We start from the raw sequence: 21,998 nt of genomic DNA, 5'->3' as shown, positions 1-21,998 counted from the left end.
GAATTCTATCCCAATTCTCACTAGAAATACTAAGACCAAGCTCTCTTTCCCAATCCTTTTTAGTCTTATAAAGAGGCTCTGAACGTATCTTCATAATTATATTATAAAGTTTTGAAATAAGCCCTTTTTGAAAAGGGTCTTATTCAAATAAAATCTCCAAAATATCTGAAGGCACAAAATTTGGAAACGTAGAGAGTACAGAACTTAAAAAATGTCTAATCTGTAAATATCTCAAAAAATGAAATCTAGGCAAGTTATATTTGTTGGATAATTGCTCAAAAGACATGAAACAATTATCTAAAAATAAATCAGAAAATCTTAGTAATCCCTTAGTTTTCCAAGCCGAATAAGCTTGATCTATAATGGAAGGGTGGAAAAAACAATTAGATACAATAGGACTATTTAAAACGAATTGAGTCAACCCAAAAAATCTCCGAAATTGAAACCATATACGCAAAGTATGTTTAACTATCGGGTTGTCAATTCGTTTCGGCAATTTAGAAAGAGTAAAAGGGAGAAAAGTCCCTAAAATAGAACCCAGAGCATAAGCTGATACCGATTTAGTTTCTAAACTCACCCAACAAGGGCCAAAAGATCCACCCCCAACTTTCAACCAACATAACAAATATCTAATATTAACTGCCCAATAGTAAAATCTGAAATTAGGTAATGCTAACCCGCCTTCCTTTTTTGTCGTCTGTAAATATGTTTTACCTAACCTGGGATTTTTATTCTGCCATATATATGAAGAAATTTTAGAGTCAACATTAGTAAAAAAAGATTTCGGGATAAAAATTGGTATCGCTTGAAAAATATATAAAAACTTAGGTAAAATAACCATCTTAATAGCATTAATCCTACCTATTAGGGATAAAGATAAAGGTGACCACTTAGTAAACAAACCTTTAATCTGATCAATTAAGGGTAAAAAATTAAATCTAAATAAATCTTTATGGTTTTTTGTGATTTTGATCCCTAAATAAGTAAAAGAGTCATTAACTAATTTAAAAGGTAAATTTCCATAAATTAGGACCCGTTTATTCAAAGGAAACAATTCACTTTTATTAAGATTTAACTTATACCCAGAAAACTCATTAAATTGAGCCAATAATGATAAAACTGCTGGAATGGATTTCTCCGGGTTAGAAATGAATAGTAATAAATCATCTGCATACAAAGATAACTTATGAATATCTGTCCCACGATTAATACCCAAAATATGCTGTGATTGTCTGATGGCAATTGCCAAAGGTTCTAAGGCAATGTTAAATAGTAATGGACTAAGAGGACATCCTTGTCTAGTGCCCCGAAATAAGCGAAAAAAGGGAGATCTTTGATTATTGGTAAACACTGAGGCTACTGGAGTATGATAAATCAATTTAATCCATGATATGAATATTGGACTAAAATTAAACTTCTCCAACACATTAAATAAGTAAGGCCATTCAACTCTATCAAATGCTTTCTCCGCATCTAATGAAATCACGCATTCTTAAGTGTCATGTGAGGGAGTATAAACAATATTCAACAATCTCCTGATGTTAAAAAAAGAATAACGATTTTTAATAAAACCAGTTTGATCATCTGAAATAATTTTGGGTAATACCGTCTCCAATCTAGATGCCAGTACCTTGGAAAAAATCTTGGAGTCTACATTCAATAAAGGTATAGGTCTATAAGAAGCACAGTTAGTAGGGTCTTTATCTTTCTTCAATATTAAAGAAATGGAAGCTCTATAAAAAGATTGTGGCAAATTTCCCAATCTAATGGCTTCCTCAAAAACCTTACCTAACCAAGGGGAAAGAGTAGCGGAAATTTTTAAAAAAAAATTCAACTATATAAACATCTGGACCCGGTGCTTTCCCAGAATTCATTGAGGAAATAGCCCCCTTAATTTCTACATCCGTAATAGGAGAATCCAATATCAAAAGATCATCAGATGATAATCTCGGAAAATTTAATTTCCCAAGAAAATCAGACATGGTATTATGATCTTGAGGAAATTCAGATTGATACAGGGAGGTATAGAAGTTTTGAAATGCCTTATTTATCTCATCATGATTAACTGTCAGATTCCCATTCTGCTGACCAATCTTAGTGATTTGACGTTTAACCAAAGCATTCTTCAATTGACTAGCTAACAGTTAACCAGATTTATCACTATGTATGTAAAAATCAGATTTAGATTTCATTAATTGATTTTCAATCGAGAATGTAAGTAATAAACTATGTTCCATTTGAAGTTCAACCCTTTGTTTGTAAAGCTCCTTACTAGGAGCAATCGAATATTTCTTATCAATCTCTTTAATTTTATCAACCAATAAGAGAGTTTCCATCTTAGTACGTTTCCTCAAACCAACAGAATAAGAAATAATCTGTCCACGTATATACGCGTTAAAAGTGTCCCAAAGTGTTCCGCAGGAAATATCATCTGTAGAATTAGTTGAAAAGAAGAAGTCGATCTGCTCTTCCATAAATTTTATAAAGTCAGAGTCTTGCAACAAGGTAGAGTCAAATCGCCATTGTCTGGCATTAGAAGCTGTATCCATAAATTTCATAGAAAGTAATAATGGAGCATGATCAGAGATAGCTATAATATCATAGTTACAACCGATTACCAATGGAATAAAACAAGAGTCTACAAAAAAATAATCAATTCTCGAATAAGAGTGATAAACATGTGAGAAAAAAGAAAACTCTTTGTCATTAGGATGCCGGAATCTCCAAATATCAAAAACTCCATTGTCAGTCAAAAAAGAGTTAATACAAGTGGCCAACTTATTAGGTAAAGTCTGAATAGATAAAGATTTATCCATCAGAGGATTTAAACAACAATTAAAGTCACCACCCATTATTAACTTATATTCGTTTAGATTGGGTAAAGAGGTAAATAAAGACTTAAAGTCAGGACAATCCACATTTGGAGCATAAACATTAACCAAAGCAACCTTTTTATTACAAAGTAAACTCGTAATTAACAAAAATCTGCCATTCGGATCCGAAAAAATATCATGTTGAACAAATGAAAAAAAGGAGTCAATAAAAATTGAAACTCCTTTTACTTTAGCATTCGAATTTGCGTGATACTGTTGACCCCGCCAAAATCTAAAAAAACGAAATTTGTCCTCCTTCCTCACATGAGTTTCTTGTACAAAAATGATATGAGCATTAAGTCTTTGGAATACTTTGAAAATCTTTTGTTTAATTGGATGATTTAAACCATTAGTATTCCAAGACATAAAATTAATGGTCTGAGCCATAATTCTAAAATCAACCCTTTGGTATAGAAAGGGTTAACCAACTTATAAACTCATGCACCCGGAAGAGGAACAAAAGTAAAGAGAAGACCCGGAAGTGACGACAACACAGACATATTTGAAGTTCAAAAACAGCCCAAATAAAAAAACTGACACAAACTGGTACAAAAAAAATAGAACTAGAAAACAGACCATCCCCCCACCCCCCAAGAAAAAGAGAAAAAGCCAAAATATGACTTAAAAAGGGAAAAAGTAAGACTAATCCTACCCCCATGTCAGCTGAAGAACACTCCATATCTAAAGGATATATATATAAAAGAATCACCCCAACTTTAAAAATAAAATCGCTATAATAAAAACCATATTTCTAAGTATAGTTAGTTGTAAAAAGAATAAAAATACAATCACTAAAAAAAATTATAAATCGGGCTCTAGCCCAGACAAAACAAAAAATATTTAAGCTATGATAAGCGATGCATTATAGGAAAAAGGCAAAAAAAATAAAAACATAACGCCATCTTAAGCAAACCAAAAATCTTTTTCAAAAAACCACCATCTTAATCAGAGAAAAATTCACCTTCAAAGAATTAAAAATATACCTTCGAAGGAACAAAGTAATGGACAAGTATGTAGTTAAATGATTAAAGTGTATAAGGCAAAACAATTAATATGACGAAAACACACTTCAACTTAAGTATAAAGTATAGGATGAACCTACACCAATAACCAGATTATAATTCTAGTTTAAGAGATTGAGAACCATCTTACACGATCAGAATCGTTCATTTATTAGAGACTGGTGTCTGTAGCAGTAGGGAAGTTCTCCTCCAGATATTTTCTCGCTTCTGAAGTTGAAGCGAAAACCTGTCGTGGAGTATTCGACGGAGAAATTCAAAGCTTCGCAGGGTATAGAAGCGCAGGTTTCAGATTTTTCTCATAACATTCAGCCATCAATGGTTTAAAAAGAAGCCTTCTTTTTAAAAGGTCAGGACTAAAGTCTTCGACCAGGCGGAAGCAAAATTCTTTGAATTTAATCATTCCTGCTCGACGAGCTGCTCTTATAAGTTGTTCTTTGTCATGTACATAATGAAACCGGACAATTACCACCAAAGGTTTGTCTGTAACACTCGGTGATCGACGCCGAATTCTATGTGCCCGATCCAATAAAGGAGGGTTATTCGGGAAAATCGTCGGAAACGCTTCTTTTAAAAGTTGAGCAAAATATTTCGAAGGGCCATCTTTTTCTATGCCGTCTGGAAGACCAAGTATACGTAAGCTCTGTCTTCTGGACCGATTCTCAAAATCGTCACTCTTGGCTTTAAGGGCTTCCATCAGCTTAATGGTCGAAATTAAATCCTGTTGGCAGTTTTTCAATAGTCAAATCTCGCTTCCTAGCATCTTCTTGCAGAGACGCAATAAGAGCTTGTTGCTGTTTAATTACTAAATCCGTCTTAACCATGTACTCTTGAAAAGCCTTTATATCTTCTTTAAAAAATTGTTGTAGTTCAGCAAATTTTTTATCCAAAACCTCCATAAACAATTAAAAAGTTAATTGAGTTTGTTGTGGCGGAGCCTGCTTTTTTCCGTTACCGTTTGGATTGCGTCCGGGATCCCGTCCCTTAGACCTGAGAGACATTTCTGTTTGCATATCTTCAAAAGTTCACAACAAACTTTTGGCAGTAAATCCAAAAAAAAAATTAACAAAGAAACTTTCAGTATAGGTAAAAATAAGCTGAATAAGGGTGATCAAAGGTTAAAAAAGTAAAGGTTATGGAGCGAATCCAAAACAGTACTCACTCCACGAGCGTCTCCAGCTGACAGAAGTGAGGAGTTTGCACATTCTCCCCGTAACCATGTGGGTTTCCTCCCATATTCCAAAGACGTACAGGTTGGTAATTGATTACGTGGATGTCACTGGGCAGCACAGGCTTGTTGGGTCTGTTAGCATGCAGTATAACTAATAAAGGTGCATGCATTTGTATATGCATGGACAAATACAGCAACAACTTTACAAGGAAACATTCCAACTCAAATCATTTGGAACAAAGACTAACCTGCCTCCACATTTACATGATCAAGTCAGAAGATCCAGCACAGACATCTCTCTGCACTTACCTCTGGAACTGGATAATAGTTCACTTCAATGATCTTATTCAGGTTTTTAACAGCCACCCGTGTAACATCAGCCAGCTTATTGAAGTCATAGGTGCGATCGGCAGTAACATACATGTTCAATGCAAGGGAAGCCAAGTTGCAAACTGCCACCTGCCAGTAATAAGCAAACCAGGATGCTGCATCAACTTTGGGAATCACCAACAGATAAATGAGAAGCCCACAATGAGCAGCTTCAAGTACAACCTAGCCAGTGTTTTGTTTTTGCTGGGATTAAACACTGTTTAGCTCATTTTGGAGTGTTAGAACATAGAACATTTCAGCACAGTATAGGCTCTTCATCGCATGAACCTGCTGAAAGATCAATCTAACCATTCCCTCCAACAAAGACTCCCATTTTTCTATCACCCATGTGCCTATTCAAAGGCTTCTTAAATGTTCTTCATGTATCTGCCTCTATCACCACCCGAGGTAGTTCTGTCCACACACCCACTGTGTAGAAAACCTGCCTCTGACATTTTCCCTCGGAATACCTGGTTATGACCCCTTGTATTAGCCATTTGCACCCTGGGAAGAAGTCCCTAACTGCCCACTATCTACACCATCTTGTATACCTCAATCAAGTCACATCTTCCTCCTTGAGTGCAATTTTGGTCATCTCTATTAGAGGAAGGATGAGGTAGCTCTGGAGAGGAGCTGTTAGATACAAGAGGTTGGAGGACAAGCTGGGCTGTGTAGTCTGCGACAGCACTAGCTTGTGAAAGAAGAACTGCTGCATCTAGTACTTATGGAGATATGGCTCTAGGAAAACATCCCATGCACCATCGATATACAAGCCATGCCACTCAGGGGCCTGGTCCATATTAACTTATTTTCTGCTATCATAACTATGCTGTGTGCTGTATGTGGACAGCATGTACCATTTTGCACCTTGACCCCAGAGGAATGCAGTTTTATTTAGTTGTGTTCATGTACATGGTTGAATGACACCTAAATGCGAACTTGAACATAAAAATCCTGCATTGTTTTCTCTTGTCAAAGCTGAGGGGAATCTGATACAGGTTTGTAAGAGTAGTTTGTCATTTTCCCATGATAAAATATCAAATACCAAAGGAGAGAGCTTTAAGGAGAGAAGGGGGAAAGGGAAGTTTAATAGTGGTTAAGATAGTACCTGCTTACAACGCTCCTAAGGTCAACGCCTTCTGGATAGATAAAATTATTTATTTCACTTCTTTTACATCTGTTACTCGTTTTGAATGTGTTTCTGAACTGATTTGCAGTATGGAGATCGTTAGGGTGATCTAGCGTTTTGCTGTCTCAAAAAGGATTCCAGGTGGCAGTGAGCCTTGAGACGAGGAAGCTGTGGGACAGGAAGCGAACCAATATTTGACTCCATTTCACCAACTAAAGCTTCCATTGTTCATCAAATAAAACAACGAGGGAGACTGAAACATTGAGGGGAATGCAGAAGGGGAGTGCCGGCTGCCTACCTTTTGATCACTGTTGGGATCGGTCTGCTGCCAGAGAAGAGAGACTGTGTGACCTGCAACTCTGACCAGAAAATGTAACTGAGGCTTTCTGCATATTGGATACGTATTTGGACAATGGACATTTTTTCCCCAGCCTTATAAGTTTAAAAAAAAATATTCTGTATTTTCACCGGATCTTTCTTGTTTTTTTTGTGTGGTGGTAGGGGGATTTTTGAAGCCGATATTCTTGTGGTGTTTTGTGCTGGGGAGGGGGCTTTTTCTTGGTTTTGTGACTATCTGTAGAAGAATCTCAGAGTTGTATACTTTGATAATAAATGAGCCTTTGATTCCTTTAAGATGAGTGTGATGAGTACTACTAGGGAAAGTGGTGGAAGCAAACAAATTCATGACACTTAAAAAGCTTTTAGAAGGCATACATGAATATGCAAGGAAGAGGTATGGTGATACACCAGTAGGCTTAGCTTAATTCAGTATCATGGTTGGCAGAGCTCAAGCCTGGGCCTGTTCCTCTGTTGAGTTCAAGTTTACTGTCATTCAACTGTATACCGTAAAATGAGACAACATTTCTCAGGGAGCAAGGTGAAAAGTAGTACATTGTTACAAATATTAACAATAATATCAACAGATACAAATACTTTATAGATGTATAAGCTGACAAAGTATATACAACATCTAGTTAAATATACAGCAGCATTCCTATTACTGGAGCTGTTATAAATAATGTGTACTGGGTGTTCACAAGTCTTTCAGCCTGGGGGAAGAAGCTATTACCCTGCCTAACAGTCCTATAGTGTGGTACCTTCTGCCTGAGGTTAAAGAGATAGTAGGACTGATAGGAGGGGTCTTTAATGATGCTGAGAACTGTGCAAACGCTACGCTTCTGGTATATGTCCTGGAATGGGGGTGGGGGAGACCTCAGCAGTCCTCAATCTGTTCCAGGGTCTCATGGTCAGACGCTTTGCAATTCAATACACATGGTAATACAGATGGTAAGGACACTCAATGGTGCTCCAGTCAAATGTGGGTAGAATGGGGACAGGGAACCTCTCACCTTAATCTCCTCAGGAAACTTAGGCGTCGTGCCTTTCTTCACTGAAGAGATGGTGTTAGGGACCAGATGAGATCATCTGATGTGTACACCAAGACGATTGGTGCTCATGACTCTTTCTACAGAGGAGCTATTGATATGCAGTCAGGAGTGGTCAAGCAGCATTTTCCTGAAGTCCACAATTACCTCTAGTCCTGCAACTCAAGTTGTGTTCACACCAGTCCACAAGCTGCTTTACCTCCTCTCTGCATGCACTCAATGTTGCTGAAGAGATCAATCACTATTGTGTCATCCAAAGACTTAATGTGGTTAAAGCTGGATCTAGCAGTACAGTCATGCATCAGCAGTGTGAACAGCAGCAGTCTGTGCATGCAGCCTTGGGTGTGCCATTGCTCAGCTTGAGAGCTAGAGATGTCATTTGAGCTCTCTCTGGCAGGAAGTTCAGATCCAGTTATAGAGGGAGGTGATGAAACCCAATAAGGACATTTACCCACCATCTTTGAGGAATGATTGTACTGAAGTCAATAAACACCATACATAGGTAGGAGGCACCATTCTCTTATATCGTTCTATGTTCAATCAACACCAGTTAGCAGTTTGTGCTCACTAAATGTACCGAGGCTAAAGCTGGTCCCATGAAGGCAGGAAATAAGTAGAGCACTGAGTGGGGTGGGGTGCGGGGGGAAGGAAGCAGGAAGTGAGGACAGCACTGCACTGATGGGGAGGGTAAGGAAGACACTTCCAGAAAGGGGCAGCTCTGGTAGATGCTTACAGATTGACTCTAATCTTGCACTGGGCTCACCTCATTCAAACTGGTGTATTCCACAATCTCAGTACACAAGTTGCTGCATTTGATGGTGCCCAGGTTCTGCTGGTTACTCTTCCTGTTACAGGCATCTTTGTACAGCATGTAAGGAGTTCCCGTCTCTGTCTGAGACTCAATTATAACATACCACAGCTGCTGTGCCTTCACCACCTTGCGTGCACGGCCCTCTTTCTCATATCTGTGGGGAAGAGACAAGAGGACTACAGGTGAAGCAGTTTGGTCAGAGTGAGATGGTAAGTAAAGGGATGTGGAGACAGAAGATAACATCAAAATTAAAGGGATGGCTGAAAAACAGCAGCTCATTGCTGAGATGTACTTCCCATCCATTGATTTAACAATTTCAGCCACAATGTCAAAGTTGTGCCAGGCAAACAAACAGGAGTGACTAACAGTGACCATCTGAGCCAATCAGTAATGTATCTTTATCAGAATATACAGTAAAAACCTTTATCCTTCAAAGAATGTCACAATGATTGTCTGATCTTTATCACATTATGTTTTGTGGGAGGAAGGGCTTCCTTACCTTTCGTAGAGGGCCTCGAACTCCTCTCCCCAAACTTCATCCAAGCCCGGGCAGTCATGGGGACACATTAAGGACCAATCCTGCAAAATCAGAGAACAATGAGCAAACAGGCAAAGACTTCACTTCAGTCAGGCAGTTTGGCTCATTAACCAAAGACTTCATCCTACTCGTACAAGGCATTTCACCCACTGGGATTCTGTCACAGTGCTATTCCAGCACAGATCAGTTTAATATTAAGAGACAACTGCAGCAGCACTGTGGAACAAGCACAAATGCTTGAGCTTAAGCAGCATTCGAAATTTGGACTATTGCCCAGAATGCAACATCCAATTGCGTTCTGATGGAAGGACCTCAGACCAAATTGTTGGCTCTATATTCCTCTCCATAGATGCTGCTTGACCTGCAGAGTTCTTCCAGCATTTTGCACGTTATGACTGGGAGGTTTGCACTGCTGGTGGGGTCCCTCCAAGTGTTAAATTCTTATTTCCTTTCCCAGGTCTGACAAATCCAGGTACTATTGGAACAGAAGGGGAATTTGCCCCAGTGCCTTAGTGATAAAAATCAATGAACAACTAAATGACATGCATAATTTTAAGATAATTAAAGGTACAAGGGGATGTCAGAGGTACACAGAGGCTGGTGGCAGAGGCAGATACATTAAGGTCATTTATGAGAATCTTAGATAAGCACAAGGATGACAGAAAAATGGAGGGCTATGTAGGAGTGAAGGGTTAGATTGATCTTAAGGGAATTTATAATATTGACACAATATCATGGGTCAGAGGGCCTGTACTGGCATTAGGGCAAAATTCATTGTTTTGCAATCTATAATAAAAACTATAAATTGTGTGTGTGTGTATGTGTGGTGCAAAAAGAGGGGAAAAGTGAGGTAGCATCCATGGGCTCATTATCTATTCAGAAATCTTATGGCAGAGGGGAAGAAGCTGGTCATAAAACGTTGAGCATGCGACTTCATGCTCCTGAACCTCCTTGCCCTCATCAGCAGAAAAGTGCTTGATCAATTGCGAAGTATTAAGCCAAGTCAAATCAAAGAGATGCTTAAGGAAATGAGTCTCTCCATAGGTCACCTTATCTTATGTAAATCAGTACCAACAACCATTGTGTTACTCGATTCAGTAGTCAGATTTTGTTCCTTTTCCCAAATTCTCTTGAGTCAGGACACTCACTTGGTTGTTCTCCACTCGCCTCATGAAGAGGTCTGGTATCCAAAGGGCATAGAAGAGGTCTCGAGCTCGCTGCTCCTCCTTGCCTGTGTTCTTCTTCAGATCCAGAAAGTCAAAAACATCCATGTGCCAGGGCTCCAGGTAGATGGCAAAGGCACCTGGGCGCTGCAGAGGGCACAGAATTCAGATTAGACAGATGGTTTGCAGCACAACTTGCTGGGGAGTGCAGTGGGAAGAATACAAGACACTAAAGCCAAAGTTGATCAGGTACAGTTCAGAGTGGTCATCTCACAGATCTAACTGTAGACATTTCAAAGTACACACATGCATTTTGGAAACAAGCTCTCTTCCAAACAGAACTTTGATTTTAAATAAACCCAATGACTTTGTCTCTACAGCCACTTGTGGCAATGAATTCCACAGATTCACCACCCTCTAGATAATGAAATTCCTATCTTCGTTCTAAAAGGGTGTCCTTTTCTTTTCCTGGAAACATCCTTTTCACATCTACTGTCCAGGCCTTTCAGAATTCAGTAGGTCTCAATGAGATCCCGACTCATTCTTCTAAACGCCAGTGAGTACAGGACGACAGCTATCAATCCCTCGTGTTAATTTCTTCATTCCTGGGACCTTTGCACCCTCTCCAATCTGTGGAATTCATTACTACAGACTACTGTGGAGGCAGAGTCATAGGATATATTTAAAACGGAGGTTGGTACGTTCATGATTAGTCAGGGCATCGAAGGTTAGAAGCTGAAAAATGAGATCAAGAGGGAAATAAGCCATGATGGAATGGCAAACCAGATTTGACGGGCCAAGCGGTCTAATTCTGCTCCTATGTCTCATGTTCTTTTATATTCTAGACCTCTTGAAATGAGTGCCAACATTGCATTAGCCTTCCTTTCTACTAATTCAACTTGCAAGCTGATCTTCAAGGAAACCTGCACTAGGTCTCCTTATACCTCCAAATTCTGAATTACTCTGAGATCAGAGACATAACCCATAATCCAGCTACATCATTCTGCTGAATCAGGCACATTAACACTTACCTTGTTCCCTCCCTGGTCCACGTAACGTGCAGTGTTGTTGTAAACCCGCAACATTGGTACAAGGCCATTGCTGCTTCCATTGGTCTGAAATGACAAGGAGTCATTAAGGGTCACCCAGAACCATAGGTCAAGCTTCAGCTTTAATACTCATTCAATCAAACTCTTGTTATCATTCAACTCATTTCCAAGTCACTGAATATCACTTGGGAGTACATTTAAGTCAATCATCCAGAAATGGAAAGAATATGGCACAGCTGTAAACCTGCCTAGAACAGGCCATCCTCAAACTGAATAACTGCACTAGAAGGGGACTTGTGAGGAAGGCCACTAAGAGACCTATGACAACTCTGGAGGAGTTACAAGCTTCAGCAGCTGAGATGGGAGAGTGGTGAAGAGAAAGCCATTGATGACAAAACTCACATGAAATCTTGGCTAAAGTTCGTCAGATGAAATGTAGGAGACTCTTAAGTCAGTTGGAAGAAGGTTCTATGATCTGTGGATACCAAAATTGAGCTTTATGGCCATCAGACTAAACGTGCTGTTTGGCATAAGCCAAGCACATCAAAAACACACCATCCTACCATGAAGCATGGTGGTGACCGCATCATGCTGTGGGGATGCTTCACTGCAGCAGGCCCTGGAAGGCTTGTGAAGGTAGAGGGTAAAATGAATGCAGCAAAATACAGGGAAACCCTGGAGGCAAGCATGATGCTGTCTGCAAGAGAACTGCAACTTGGGAGAAGATTTTCCAGCAAGACAATGGCCCCAAGCATAAAGCCAAAGCTACAAAGGAACGACTAAAATACAAAGTTAATGTCCTGGAGTGGCCAAGTCCAGATCTCAATCCAGTTGAGAATTTGTGGTTGGATTTGAAAAGGACTGTTCCCTCACAATCCCCATGCAATCTGACAACAGTTCTACAAAGAAGAATGGGCGGAAAAATTCACAATTTCCAGATGTGCAAAGCTGATAGAGACCTATTCACACAGTCTCAAGGGTTTAATTGCTGCCAAAGGGGCATCTACTAAATACTGACTTGAAGGGGTCAAGTAATTTTGCAATTATTTTGTTTAATAATTGTAATACATTTAGACAAAATTGTAGAAAATTAATTTCACTTTGACACAAGAGTCTTCTATTGATTAGTGTCAAAAAGCCAAATTAAATGACAAATCTTAGCATCTTGTGATCATAAAAAATGTATTAATAGACGAACAACTACACCTTCAAATGGTTTGCACTGACAGGAGCATTAACATGCACTTGCTGGAGCACGTAAAAAATGAAAACTGGTGACAAGCCCCGACTTGCCAGCTGAGGGTCAATGCTTTCCACGCAGGGCAGTGGGTATATGGAACAAGCTGGTACAGACAAGTACAATAAAGTCATTTGAGCAGATAGGAAGTTTAGAGTGATACAGATCAGACAACTTGGTTGTCACAGGCAAGGTAGGCCATGGGGCCTGTTTCCAAGCTGTACAGGTCTATGGCATCTTAGAAAGGAGGCATATGAAAAGAATCCTAGGGCCTGAAGCCCAACTAGGAAATGAAGGGATTAGAACTGGGGACACATGTAGTATGCATAGGGAATGATCTGTCAGAGAAAGTGGAGAATTTGGGAGAAGTTCATGGATAGGTAATGTCTAGAAGAATATAGCCCAAATGTGGCTAGCTTCTATGGGCATCTTGTTGGCATGGACTAGTTGGGCTGAAGGGCTGTTTCTGTGCTGTATGATTTATAATGTAAAGGAAGCCAAAGCTGGAGTGTTGAGTAATTTTATAGGATGCCTAGATGTCTGTGAATCCTCTGGAGAAGTTGGAAGCCCAACGTTTGAAAGACCACTGGAGGTTGGAGGCCCAGAGGTGGCCCATCCCAGATTGAGGGGGGAGAATGATGAGAATGGGATGGAACAAGGGGCTTGTTTTTATTGTTTTGTCACCTTGATGTTATATGTTCCAAGTAGTCCTGCTGAGCATTGTGGGCACATTATGTTACCATTGGAATGTGCGGTGATATTTATGGGCTGCCCCCAGCATATCCTTTGGTTGTGTTGGCTGTCAACACAAATGACTCATTTTGTTATGTTTCAATGTACACGTGATAAATAAATGAACCTGAATTATGCAAACATTGGTTGAGAGACAAGCTTTTGTGTTCATCCCGAGCATTGTTACTCAATAGACTCTAGTTCTAGGGAAACATGGATTTGAAGGTACAGATAGTCTTGGTCTAGGAGAGCAGTTCTGCCTCCAAGGGACCTCAATGGGTGTATTTACACAAATCCAACTCTTCATAATACTCACGCCTGCAATGTAGCTTCCCGTAGCTCGGATGCAGCTCACGGCAACACCAATGCCCCCAGCGGATTTGGAAATCAGAGCACATTGCTTCAGGGTGTCATAAATTCCTTCAATGCTGTCATCCCTCATGGAAAGCAGGAAACAGCTACAAGTCAAGCAGAAGGATAAGCAATGAGTTTCAACAGTCTGGTGACTTGACAGGGGTGCATAAGAAGCATTGATAGATCGGTCACAGGATGAAAATGCTAATATGGGGGGGGGGAAGCATAATTTTAAGGCAACTGGAAGCAAGCATGGAGGGATTCAGAGGCAGCCTTTCTTAATGGTGCATGGGATGGTTGTGAAGGCAGATACATTAGGGACATTTAAGAAACATACTGTAGGCACATTTAGAGATGTAGCATGGAACAGGCCTTTCTGGCATAACAAACTACACTGCCAGCAGCCCACCTATTTAACCCTGCCTAATGGCAGGACAATTTACAATGACCAATTAACTAACATATTTACATAAGTATGGAATCCAATTCTGTACACAATACACTGGATTTATTAGTTATTTGTGTAGACATACAGCGTGGTAACAGGCCCTTCCAGCCCAGTGAGCCTACTCTGTCCAATTACACCCATGTGATCAACTAGCCTACTATTCCATTCTTTGGACTATGGGAAGAAACCCATACAGTCATGGGGAGAAGATACAAACTTATTAGAAATAACGCTAGAATTGAACTCCAGACTCCCAAAGCCCCACTGCAATAGTGCCGCTCTAGCTACTATGCTACCATGGTACCCTATGGATGAAAGAAAAATGGAGGACTACGCAGGAGGGAAGGGTTAGATTGATACTGGAGCAAGTCAAAACATCGGAACAACATCATAGGCTAAAGGGCCTGGTACTGTTCTGTTTTAATGTAACTCCAGACAGTAGCTGAGTCTTGTGTGATTGAGAGGAAATTTCAAAGAGTGAATGTTGGGGAAAGCTGCAGAGGGAGGCCTTCTTCAATAGTGACAATGATAATGAGATCAAAAGTACTTTTGGGAAGGTGGAATTGATGGTGGAGATGAGTGCTCAAGCCTTGGAACCAAGGAGCAGGTACCTGGAGAGTTGGGGCCTGTTGGTGCCAGCATTGAACAAGGTGGGAGAGGCATGAGTGAACCATTTTTCCGACAGCAGGTTGTAAGTTTCAATGGCAGCATCAATGTCACCCTTGTGGATTCCAACGGAGACCCTCATCAGCATATGCTGGGGCCGTTCAGCCACTAGAAAACAACAGTACACATCAAACTGGACCAACATACCAATACACGAAGGAGGAGGAACAAAAGGTCTTTCAACACTAATCTGCTTTACCATTGAAGATACAGCCAATTGCATTGTAATTTCATTGGTTATTCGATATGCATCTATTACTGCCTTAACATATAAATATTTTCTTCCTCACAGAAAGAAACAAAGTTTGAAAAGCTCATCTGTGAAAATACTTCACTGCATCTGCCTTGAACCTCCAAATCTGGATTGACCAACCAAAGCAAATTATCTTCTCCATTCTGTCCCTCTCGGGATCTGATGCTTCAATCAAGATCTCTCTCATCTCTAAATTCCAGTGAATACAAACATATCCTGCCTAGCTTTTCCTCATACAACAACCTACCATTCCAGGTATTAGTCCAATTAACTGCCCCCAACACAGCTACATCATTCTTTAAAGGAAACAATTCTGTACTCAAAACTGAATGTTCATAATTTATGTATTTGTTTAGAAATACAACACTAACAGGCCCTGTGGTCCAATAAGCCCAGGCTGCCCAATTGCACCCATGTAACTAATAAACCTAATAATCCTAACCTGTACATCTTTGGAATGTGGGAGGAAATTGGAACACTCAGGAGACCCACTCTGTCAGAGGGAGAACACACAAGCTCCCTACAGACAGTGGCAGGTCACTGGCACCGTAATAGCATTATGCTAATTGCTACACTAGCTGCTGCCCACTAATGCCCTACATAATTGAAGCACCACCTCCCAGCTTTTGTATTCAATTTCCCTTGTAGTGGAACAGCTTGCTAGTATTGCCAATTATATGCTGTAGTGACATTCTAGCCTGTGTAACATGGACCAGCTTGTCAACATCCTTCATAACCATGTAGCTAATGATTCTTGTTTACTTATTCCTGCCAATCTAGAATGGTTTTCTTTTCCCCCATGTTAATGATTTTTAACCATTCACTTAAGACTAACATGCCTTTATAGCCTCACATGACCTCATTTCCCATTTTCCAACTTTGTGTCATCAGCCAACTTAGCAATTGTACCATCAGTGGCTTCATCCAGATCATTTACTAAAACTGTAAAACTCGAGACTGGCCCAGATCCCTGTGACACACCATTAATTCTATCAGGGTGGCCAGTTAAAAAAAAATACATTTATGCCTACCGTTTCTTGTAAAAAGGCAAATGCTTTTCCACAAAAATCAAATGGGCCGAAAACATACCCACCCTGTTCACGGACTGTTTGTCCCACTCCCATCAGGGAGGAGGCTACATCGCATTCACACCAGGACCACCAGACTGAGTTCCTTTCCCCAAGCAGTGAAGCTGATCAACACCTCCACCCACTAACCCACATCCCTAACCACCATTACTTTATCATTCCCTATCACAGTCACTTGATGTAGACACTCCTGTGTCATTCTATATACGTACAATCTATACAAGCTATTCTTATGTGTTTGTATTTTATACTGCATCAGATCTGGAGGAACAATTATTTCGTTCTCCTTTACACACGTACTGGAAAAGACATGCAAAATTATTACACAACATTGTCATGCTTTATGCTCCCCAATAACCTTTGATGTGACACTTTGTCGAACACCATCTGGAAATCTTACAACTGGCTCCTTTTTCTCTTCCCAGGTTATCAGCTTTAATATCATTGGCATATATTGTGAAATTTGTTACTTTGCAGCAACAGTACATGTAATACATAATAAAAGCTATAAATTATAAACCATATTACAGTAAGTATATATAAAAAATAAATAGGTAGTGTAAAAAAGTGAAGTAGTGTTCATGTCTATTCAGAAATCTGATGGCAGAGGGGAAGAAGCTGTACCTGTCTTCAAAGAACAGTGATCAAACAAAATTTTCCTTTTTGTAAATAAGTGGAAGGGTGGGTTCATAAGTTTGCAGATGACATGAAGTTTAGTAGAGTCGCAGATAGTGTAGAAGGTTGTCAACTGGACAGTGACAGGATGCAGAGCTGGGCAGAATGCTCAATCCAGAAAAATGTGAAGAGCTTCTCTTTGGAAAGCCAAATTTGAAGGCAAAATATAGAGTTAATAGCAGGAATTTTAACAGCGTGGAGGAACATAGCCATCTTGGGGTTCATAGATCACTGAAAGTTGCAGCACAAGTTGATAGGGTGGTTGAGATGTATGCTGTGTTGGCCTTCATTAGTAAGGAGATTGAGTTCAAGACTAGAGGGGTTATAATGTTGCAGATCTATAAAACCCTGGTTAGACCACACTTGAAATATTGTGTTCAGTTCTGGTTGCCTCATTATAGGAATGATGTAGAAGCTTTAGAGAGGGTACAGAGGAAATTTACCAGGATGCTGCCCGGATTAGAAAGCATCACGGGGAAGGAGGATCTGTACTGTGCTTTTCTATGTTAAACAATATTTACTTTCCACATTACCTTAAACTAGATGTCGCCAACCTTTTTAAGCCCAAGATCCCCTACCTCGGCCTTAGTGAAAGTCAAGATCAACCTACTAAATTGTTTAGACACACGCATGCGCAGAAGGCAGAAGGGACCGGAAGTGGACCACTGCAGCCCCAGAAGAAGTCTATCTTTGCAGGTGGCTTTCCATAGCAGGAGTGTTGCTATGTTGCCATTATCTTAATTGGTATTACTTGTTTTTATAATGCTCACATTACAACAACTTTAATTCTATGCTTCACTATTTAATTTTATTTCAACACGAAAAATAAATGAATAAAAATTGACTGTTGCACTCAGTGTGATGACTGGGGCTGAATACGTTTTGCTAGTTTGCTGAAATTTGGCTCATAACTACAGACTGCCAGTCTGAGACAGTCCATGAGGTGTCTGTCAGTAAGGTAGCTCCTGTACTTAGATTTAATCATTTTCATCTTTTGCAGCACAGTGCCCTCGCAAACCTCCTGACAGACTGAATATTTGAATGGACAGTTTCCTTTGTTAGACTGAATGTTGAACCTGTCACGTTTTTCAGGTGTTTTGTATTGGTAAAGTGTTACTAAGACACTAGTATAAGTTTCAGAGGCACGCAAGCTAGTGACTCCACTGGTTTTTGTTTCCCAGTTCTTTTACATTTGGGGAATGTTGGAATTTAAAGGGGGAGAAGTGTTGTAATGTGAGCATTATCAGACATCCTACCCTGCAAAAACTCATTTCAGGGAGGTAGCACCTTCAATTTGCGGGAGACTCCCAGGAGAGGTGGAATGTCTACAATCGAGTAGCTCCTTAGCAGCTAGCCAGCTAGTTTACATAATGTTAGCTATGATAATGAACAAATGACACCTGTTACACTCACCTCAACATGTCTTTTACATTTTAACCCACCATGGGCAATGGAAAAGTCACTGTTGCAATCAGTGCAGCAAGCAACACTGTCATTATTTTTGACCCCTATTAAGCAGGGGGACACTTTAGTGTAGTCCGGGGTGAAGTAAGTTTTATACTTTTTTTTCTTGGAACACACTGCCATGGTGTTCTCTCTCTCTCTAAAATATCGATTTCCAGGATTTTGTATATAATTTGCGGGCATCAGGGAACCGCTATCAATATGCGGGAGACTCCCGGAACTTCCAGGAGAGGTGGGATGTCTATATTGTTACGTACCCCGTAACTGGGTCACTTACCAGCAAAGATAGAGAGGTCCGTTGAAGTCTGATGGTACTATTTTTAACAGTATTTATTGATAAAAATAATATCAATGCAAACATACAGATAATATACATCGTCAATACTAAATCTAAAAGCGCGGGTATAATAATAATCAACAAGAAATAGCTCTATTGTTGTCTAGGGGATAATGTATTGTCCGATGGAAATATAAAAGTCACTCAAGTTCATTAAGGCTGCAGCTTTTGGGTGGAGAGAGAGAGACGATTTTTTTTTAGAACTTGCCCGTTTTTCCTTTTTATGATGTTGATCCTTCGAAATGTCATTGGGGCTGGTTTCTCCTTTTTAGCTAAAGGTGTTCTTCCGTGGTGAGGCCCACCAATTCTGAGGCAAATGGAAAAGGACGCATGTGGGCTTTCCACCGGTTGTCGCTATTACGCTGTCACAGGATTTCTAGCGTTTCTTCTGGTGCGTCTAAAGGGGTTGTTCCCCAGACCCTCTTTTATCCTTATTCACGGGGTCTCAGATGTCAATTAGGTTGAGATGATACCATCCCCCAACCAGCCCACGTTGCTCATTCCTTGAGGGCTTCAATGAATAGCACCGTGCTCAATACACAATTCCGTCTTCAAGAGACAATGGCCGTTTCCCGTGGCTTTGTATCGCTGAGGGGCCAGGACATTCCAAACCCCTTGTGGATTCTGCGTGTCTTTCTCTCATTTCCTGGGTCTCCTGACCTGAATTAATAGCGATCTTGCGAGTCTCAAAAAGGAGGGGGCTACTTTGTACCCTTCGGCCCCTCAGAGTTGGGGCACAGGCGTAACAACATTATAAAGTTAGGTTGATGTTGATTAGGACGGCCATCCCCCAACCACCGGGCCACGAGGAAACAATATAATTTGTCAATATGAAATGATATGAGTCAGCTGCACCTTTCCTCATTCTCTGTCACTGTTGAACTGAACGCACACAAGGTCATCAGTCGCCTAAACACAGTGACACCCTCGTGCCAGGGATCATCAGTTGGTCTCGGGTAACCGGCCGCCTCGTGTGGCCAGTGAGAAGTACCATTGGTACTGGCTTGGAGCGCAGACAGATGCAGACACTGCCTCTAAACCTGTTTAGCACACTGAATGTTCGTGGGGAACCCGGTGCTAAAATATTCGCAGGCAACCTAATTCAGGCTCAGGGTTTCGTAAGTAGCAGAGCAGCTACCGTGCTGTGATCTACTGAAAGTCATCCCTCGAGCCAAACTTCTGTTGGCCGATAGATCCTACCTATCTATAAGGGGCGGGCACACACCCTGTTGCACTCCTCGCTCACTCTGTCCGGACTGTGACCACCGCGACCCCAGCACGGGGCCCTCCAGCCCTTACCTTGTCCTCTCACCCCACCCACGGCCAGCTGCATCTGACCAGGGCGGTGGGCAGGCAGGGAGGCTGGAGTTCGGGCCCGGAGTGTCTAATGAGGTAATGAAGCCCTCAAAGCTGCTTCCATACCTTGAGTCCAAGCACCCTGCACTTAGACAAACCCACTGAGTTTTTTGAGCGGAAAAAACGTGAGCAAGCGGGACAGAAGCAAGTGCAGATAACCACGTAAACTAAATTGAAGAATAGACTGGACATACGGAACCTGTATTCCAGTCGTGTTTAACACCCTTCTCCCCAACCCCCGTCAGCCGGTCCAGAAGAATATTGTCAATATTAAACCAATCCGCAGTGCAAAAAAGGTTGGTAACCCCTGGATTAGGATAATGGTGATGTAGTGGCGCTCCCGCTGTGGAGAGCTGTTTGTGGGGAGAGGTTGTTTCCGGGTTTTACTTCTAGTCTTTTCTGCCCGGTGCACATTTTTCATTTTTTTTCCTGGATCTACCAGGAAAGTCTCAAAGATCGACTGGATGGCAACCACTAGCTTAAACCTTTCTGATGCCCTGCTGTAACATTAAATAACTTTTTTCCTATGACAGATGTAAAGCTAATTAGCTTTTCTGTCTGCCTGTCTCTCTCTAGTAATAAAGTAATTATTTTCTAGTATATTACTCTGTAGAAAAGTTAAAAATATAAAGATAGGCTAGCTTTGCCACATGTACAACAAAACACAGCACTGTTTTGCACCAACAACTAGTCAGAATACGAGTTGGGGCAGACCACCATGCTTTCAACATGAACATGCTCATAACCCTAACCATACATCTTCGGAATGTGAAAGGAATCCGTGCACCTGGAAAACACATACCTTTGCCATTGATCTTGAGCAGATAAGAACGTTCTAAAGTCTGTGAAGAAACAGCAGGAAGAAGACATCACACAAGGGCACTGCAACAAATCAATCACAGCCGGAAACAGGCCTTTCAGCCCAACTAACTCATGTTGATCAAGGCCCCATTTTCCAGTACTTACAAATCAGTCAGAGAACAGGAACAGGCCCTTCAGCCTAACTGATCAAGGTGCCATTTGCCATTTTTTATGAAAACTTTTAAACTTTTCCAGTCCATGTACCTCTCCAACTGTCTTCTGAACTGATATTACACCTGTCTTTACCACTATATTCACATAGACACAAGCTTTTCATTAAAAAACTCATCTTAAAAGCCTATAATGTATTTGCCTCTATCACAAGACAGCACATTCCAGGCATCCATGTCTAAATAAAAAACCATCAGGTTCCTCTTAAATTGTTCTCCTCTCATCTTAACGCGCTCTCATTGTTGATATACCAACCCTGGGGAAAAGACTGAGTGCATTCATCCTCTTATGAGCCCAACTCTACAGGATCACCCCTCGGTTTCCTATGCTGCAAGGAGTAAAATCCTAGCCTGTCCAACCTCTCCCTGTAACTCAGTCCCTAAGCTTTCGTGTAAATCTTTTCCGCACTCTTTCCAGTTTAATAAGCTTTCCTGCAGCAAAAGGAACACAATACTCCAAGTGCAGTTTCACTAGCATCCTGTACAATCACACTATGACATCCTAACTTTTATACTTAGTGCCCTGACTGGACTCACACCATCAGGTTCAGGTACAGCTATTACTCCCCAGCCATCAGGCTCTTGAACCAAAGGAGATACCTTCACTCAACTTCACTTGCCCCATCACCAAACTGTTTCCACAACCTATGGACTTACTTTCAAGGACTTTTCATCTTAAGTTCTAGACATTTGTTGCCTATTTATACTTCTTTTCTATTTTGCATAGATTGTTGTCTTTTGCACATTAATTGTTTGTCTGACTCATTGGGTGCAGTCTTTCATTGATTCTATGCTTCTAGTATTCACCGTAAATGTCCACAAGATGAATCTCAGGGCTGTACTGTATATG

At 40.7% G+C, this 21,998-nt stretch overlaps 1 protein-coding gene across 2 annotated transcripts in view; it reads right to left on the bottom strand.

Annotated features, from left to right (window-relative positions):
- The window catches only part of rrm1 (ribonucleotide reductase M1 polypeptide), a 56,560-nt gene that overhangs the window by 24,047 nt on the left and 10,515 nt on the right, over positions 1-21,998 (bottom strand). For both annotated transcript variants that reach the window (XM_059963539.1, XM_059963540.1), the window contains exons 6-13: positions 20,920-20,959; positions 14,890-15,052; positions 13,793-13,934; positions 11,490-11,573; positions 10,444-10,605; positions 9,257-9,336; positions 8,710-8,911; positions 5,373-5,522 (exon numbers count right to left, since the gene is read on the bottom strand). In XM_059963539.1, the coding sequence (XP_059819522.1) occupies positions 5,373-5,522; positions 8,710-8,911; positions 9,257-9,336; positions 10,444-10,605; positions 11,490-11,573; positions 13,793-13,934; positions 14,890-15,052; positions 20,920-20,959 (1,023 nt within the window). The remainder of the gene's footprint in view (positions 1-5,372; positions 5,523-8,709; positions 8,912-9,256; positions 9,337-10,443; positions 10,606-11,489; positions 11,574-13,792; positions 13,935-14,889; positions 15,053-20,919; positions 20,960-21,998) is intronic.

Source organism: Hypanus sabinus, chromosome 3 (assembly GCF_030144855.1).
Source record: "Hypanus sabinus isolate sHypSab1 chromosome 3, sHypSab1.hap1, whole genome shotgun sequence".
NCBI classification, from domain to species: Eukaryota; Metazoa; Chordata; class Chondrichthyes; order Myliobatiformes; family Dasyatidae; genus Hypanus; species Hypanus sabinus.
Note: the sequence above shows the minus strand (reverse complement) of the source record. Positions and strands in the feature narration are given on the sequence as shown.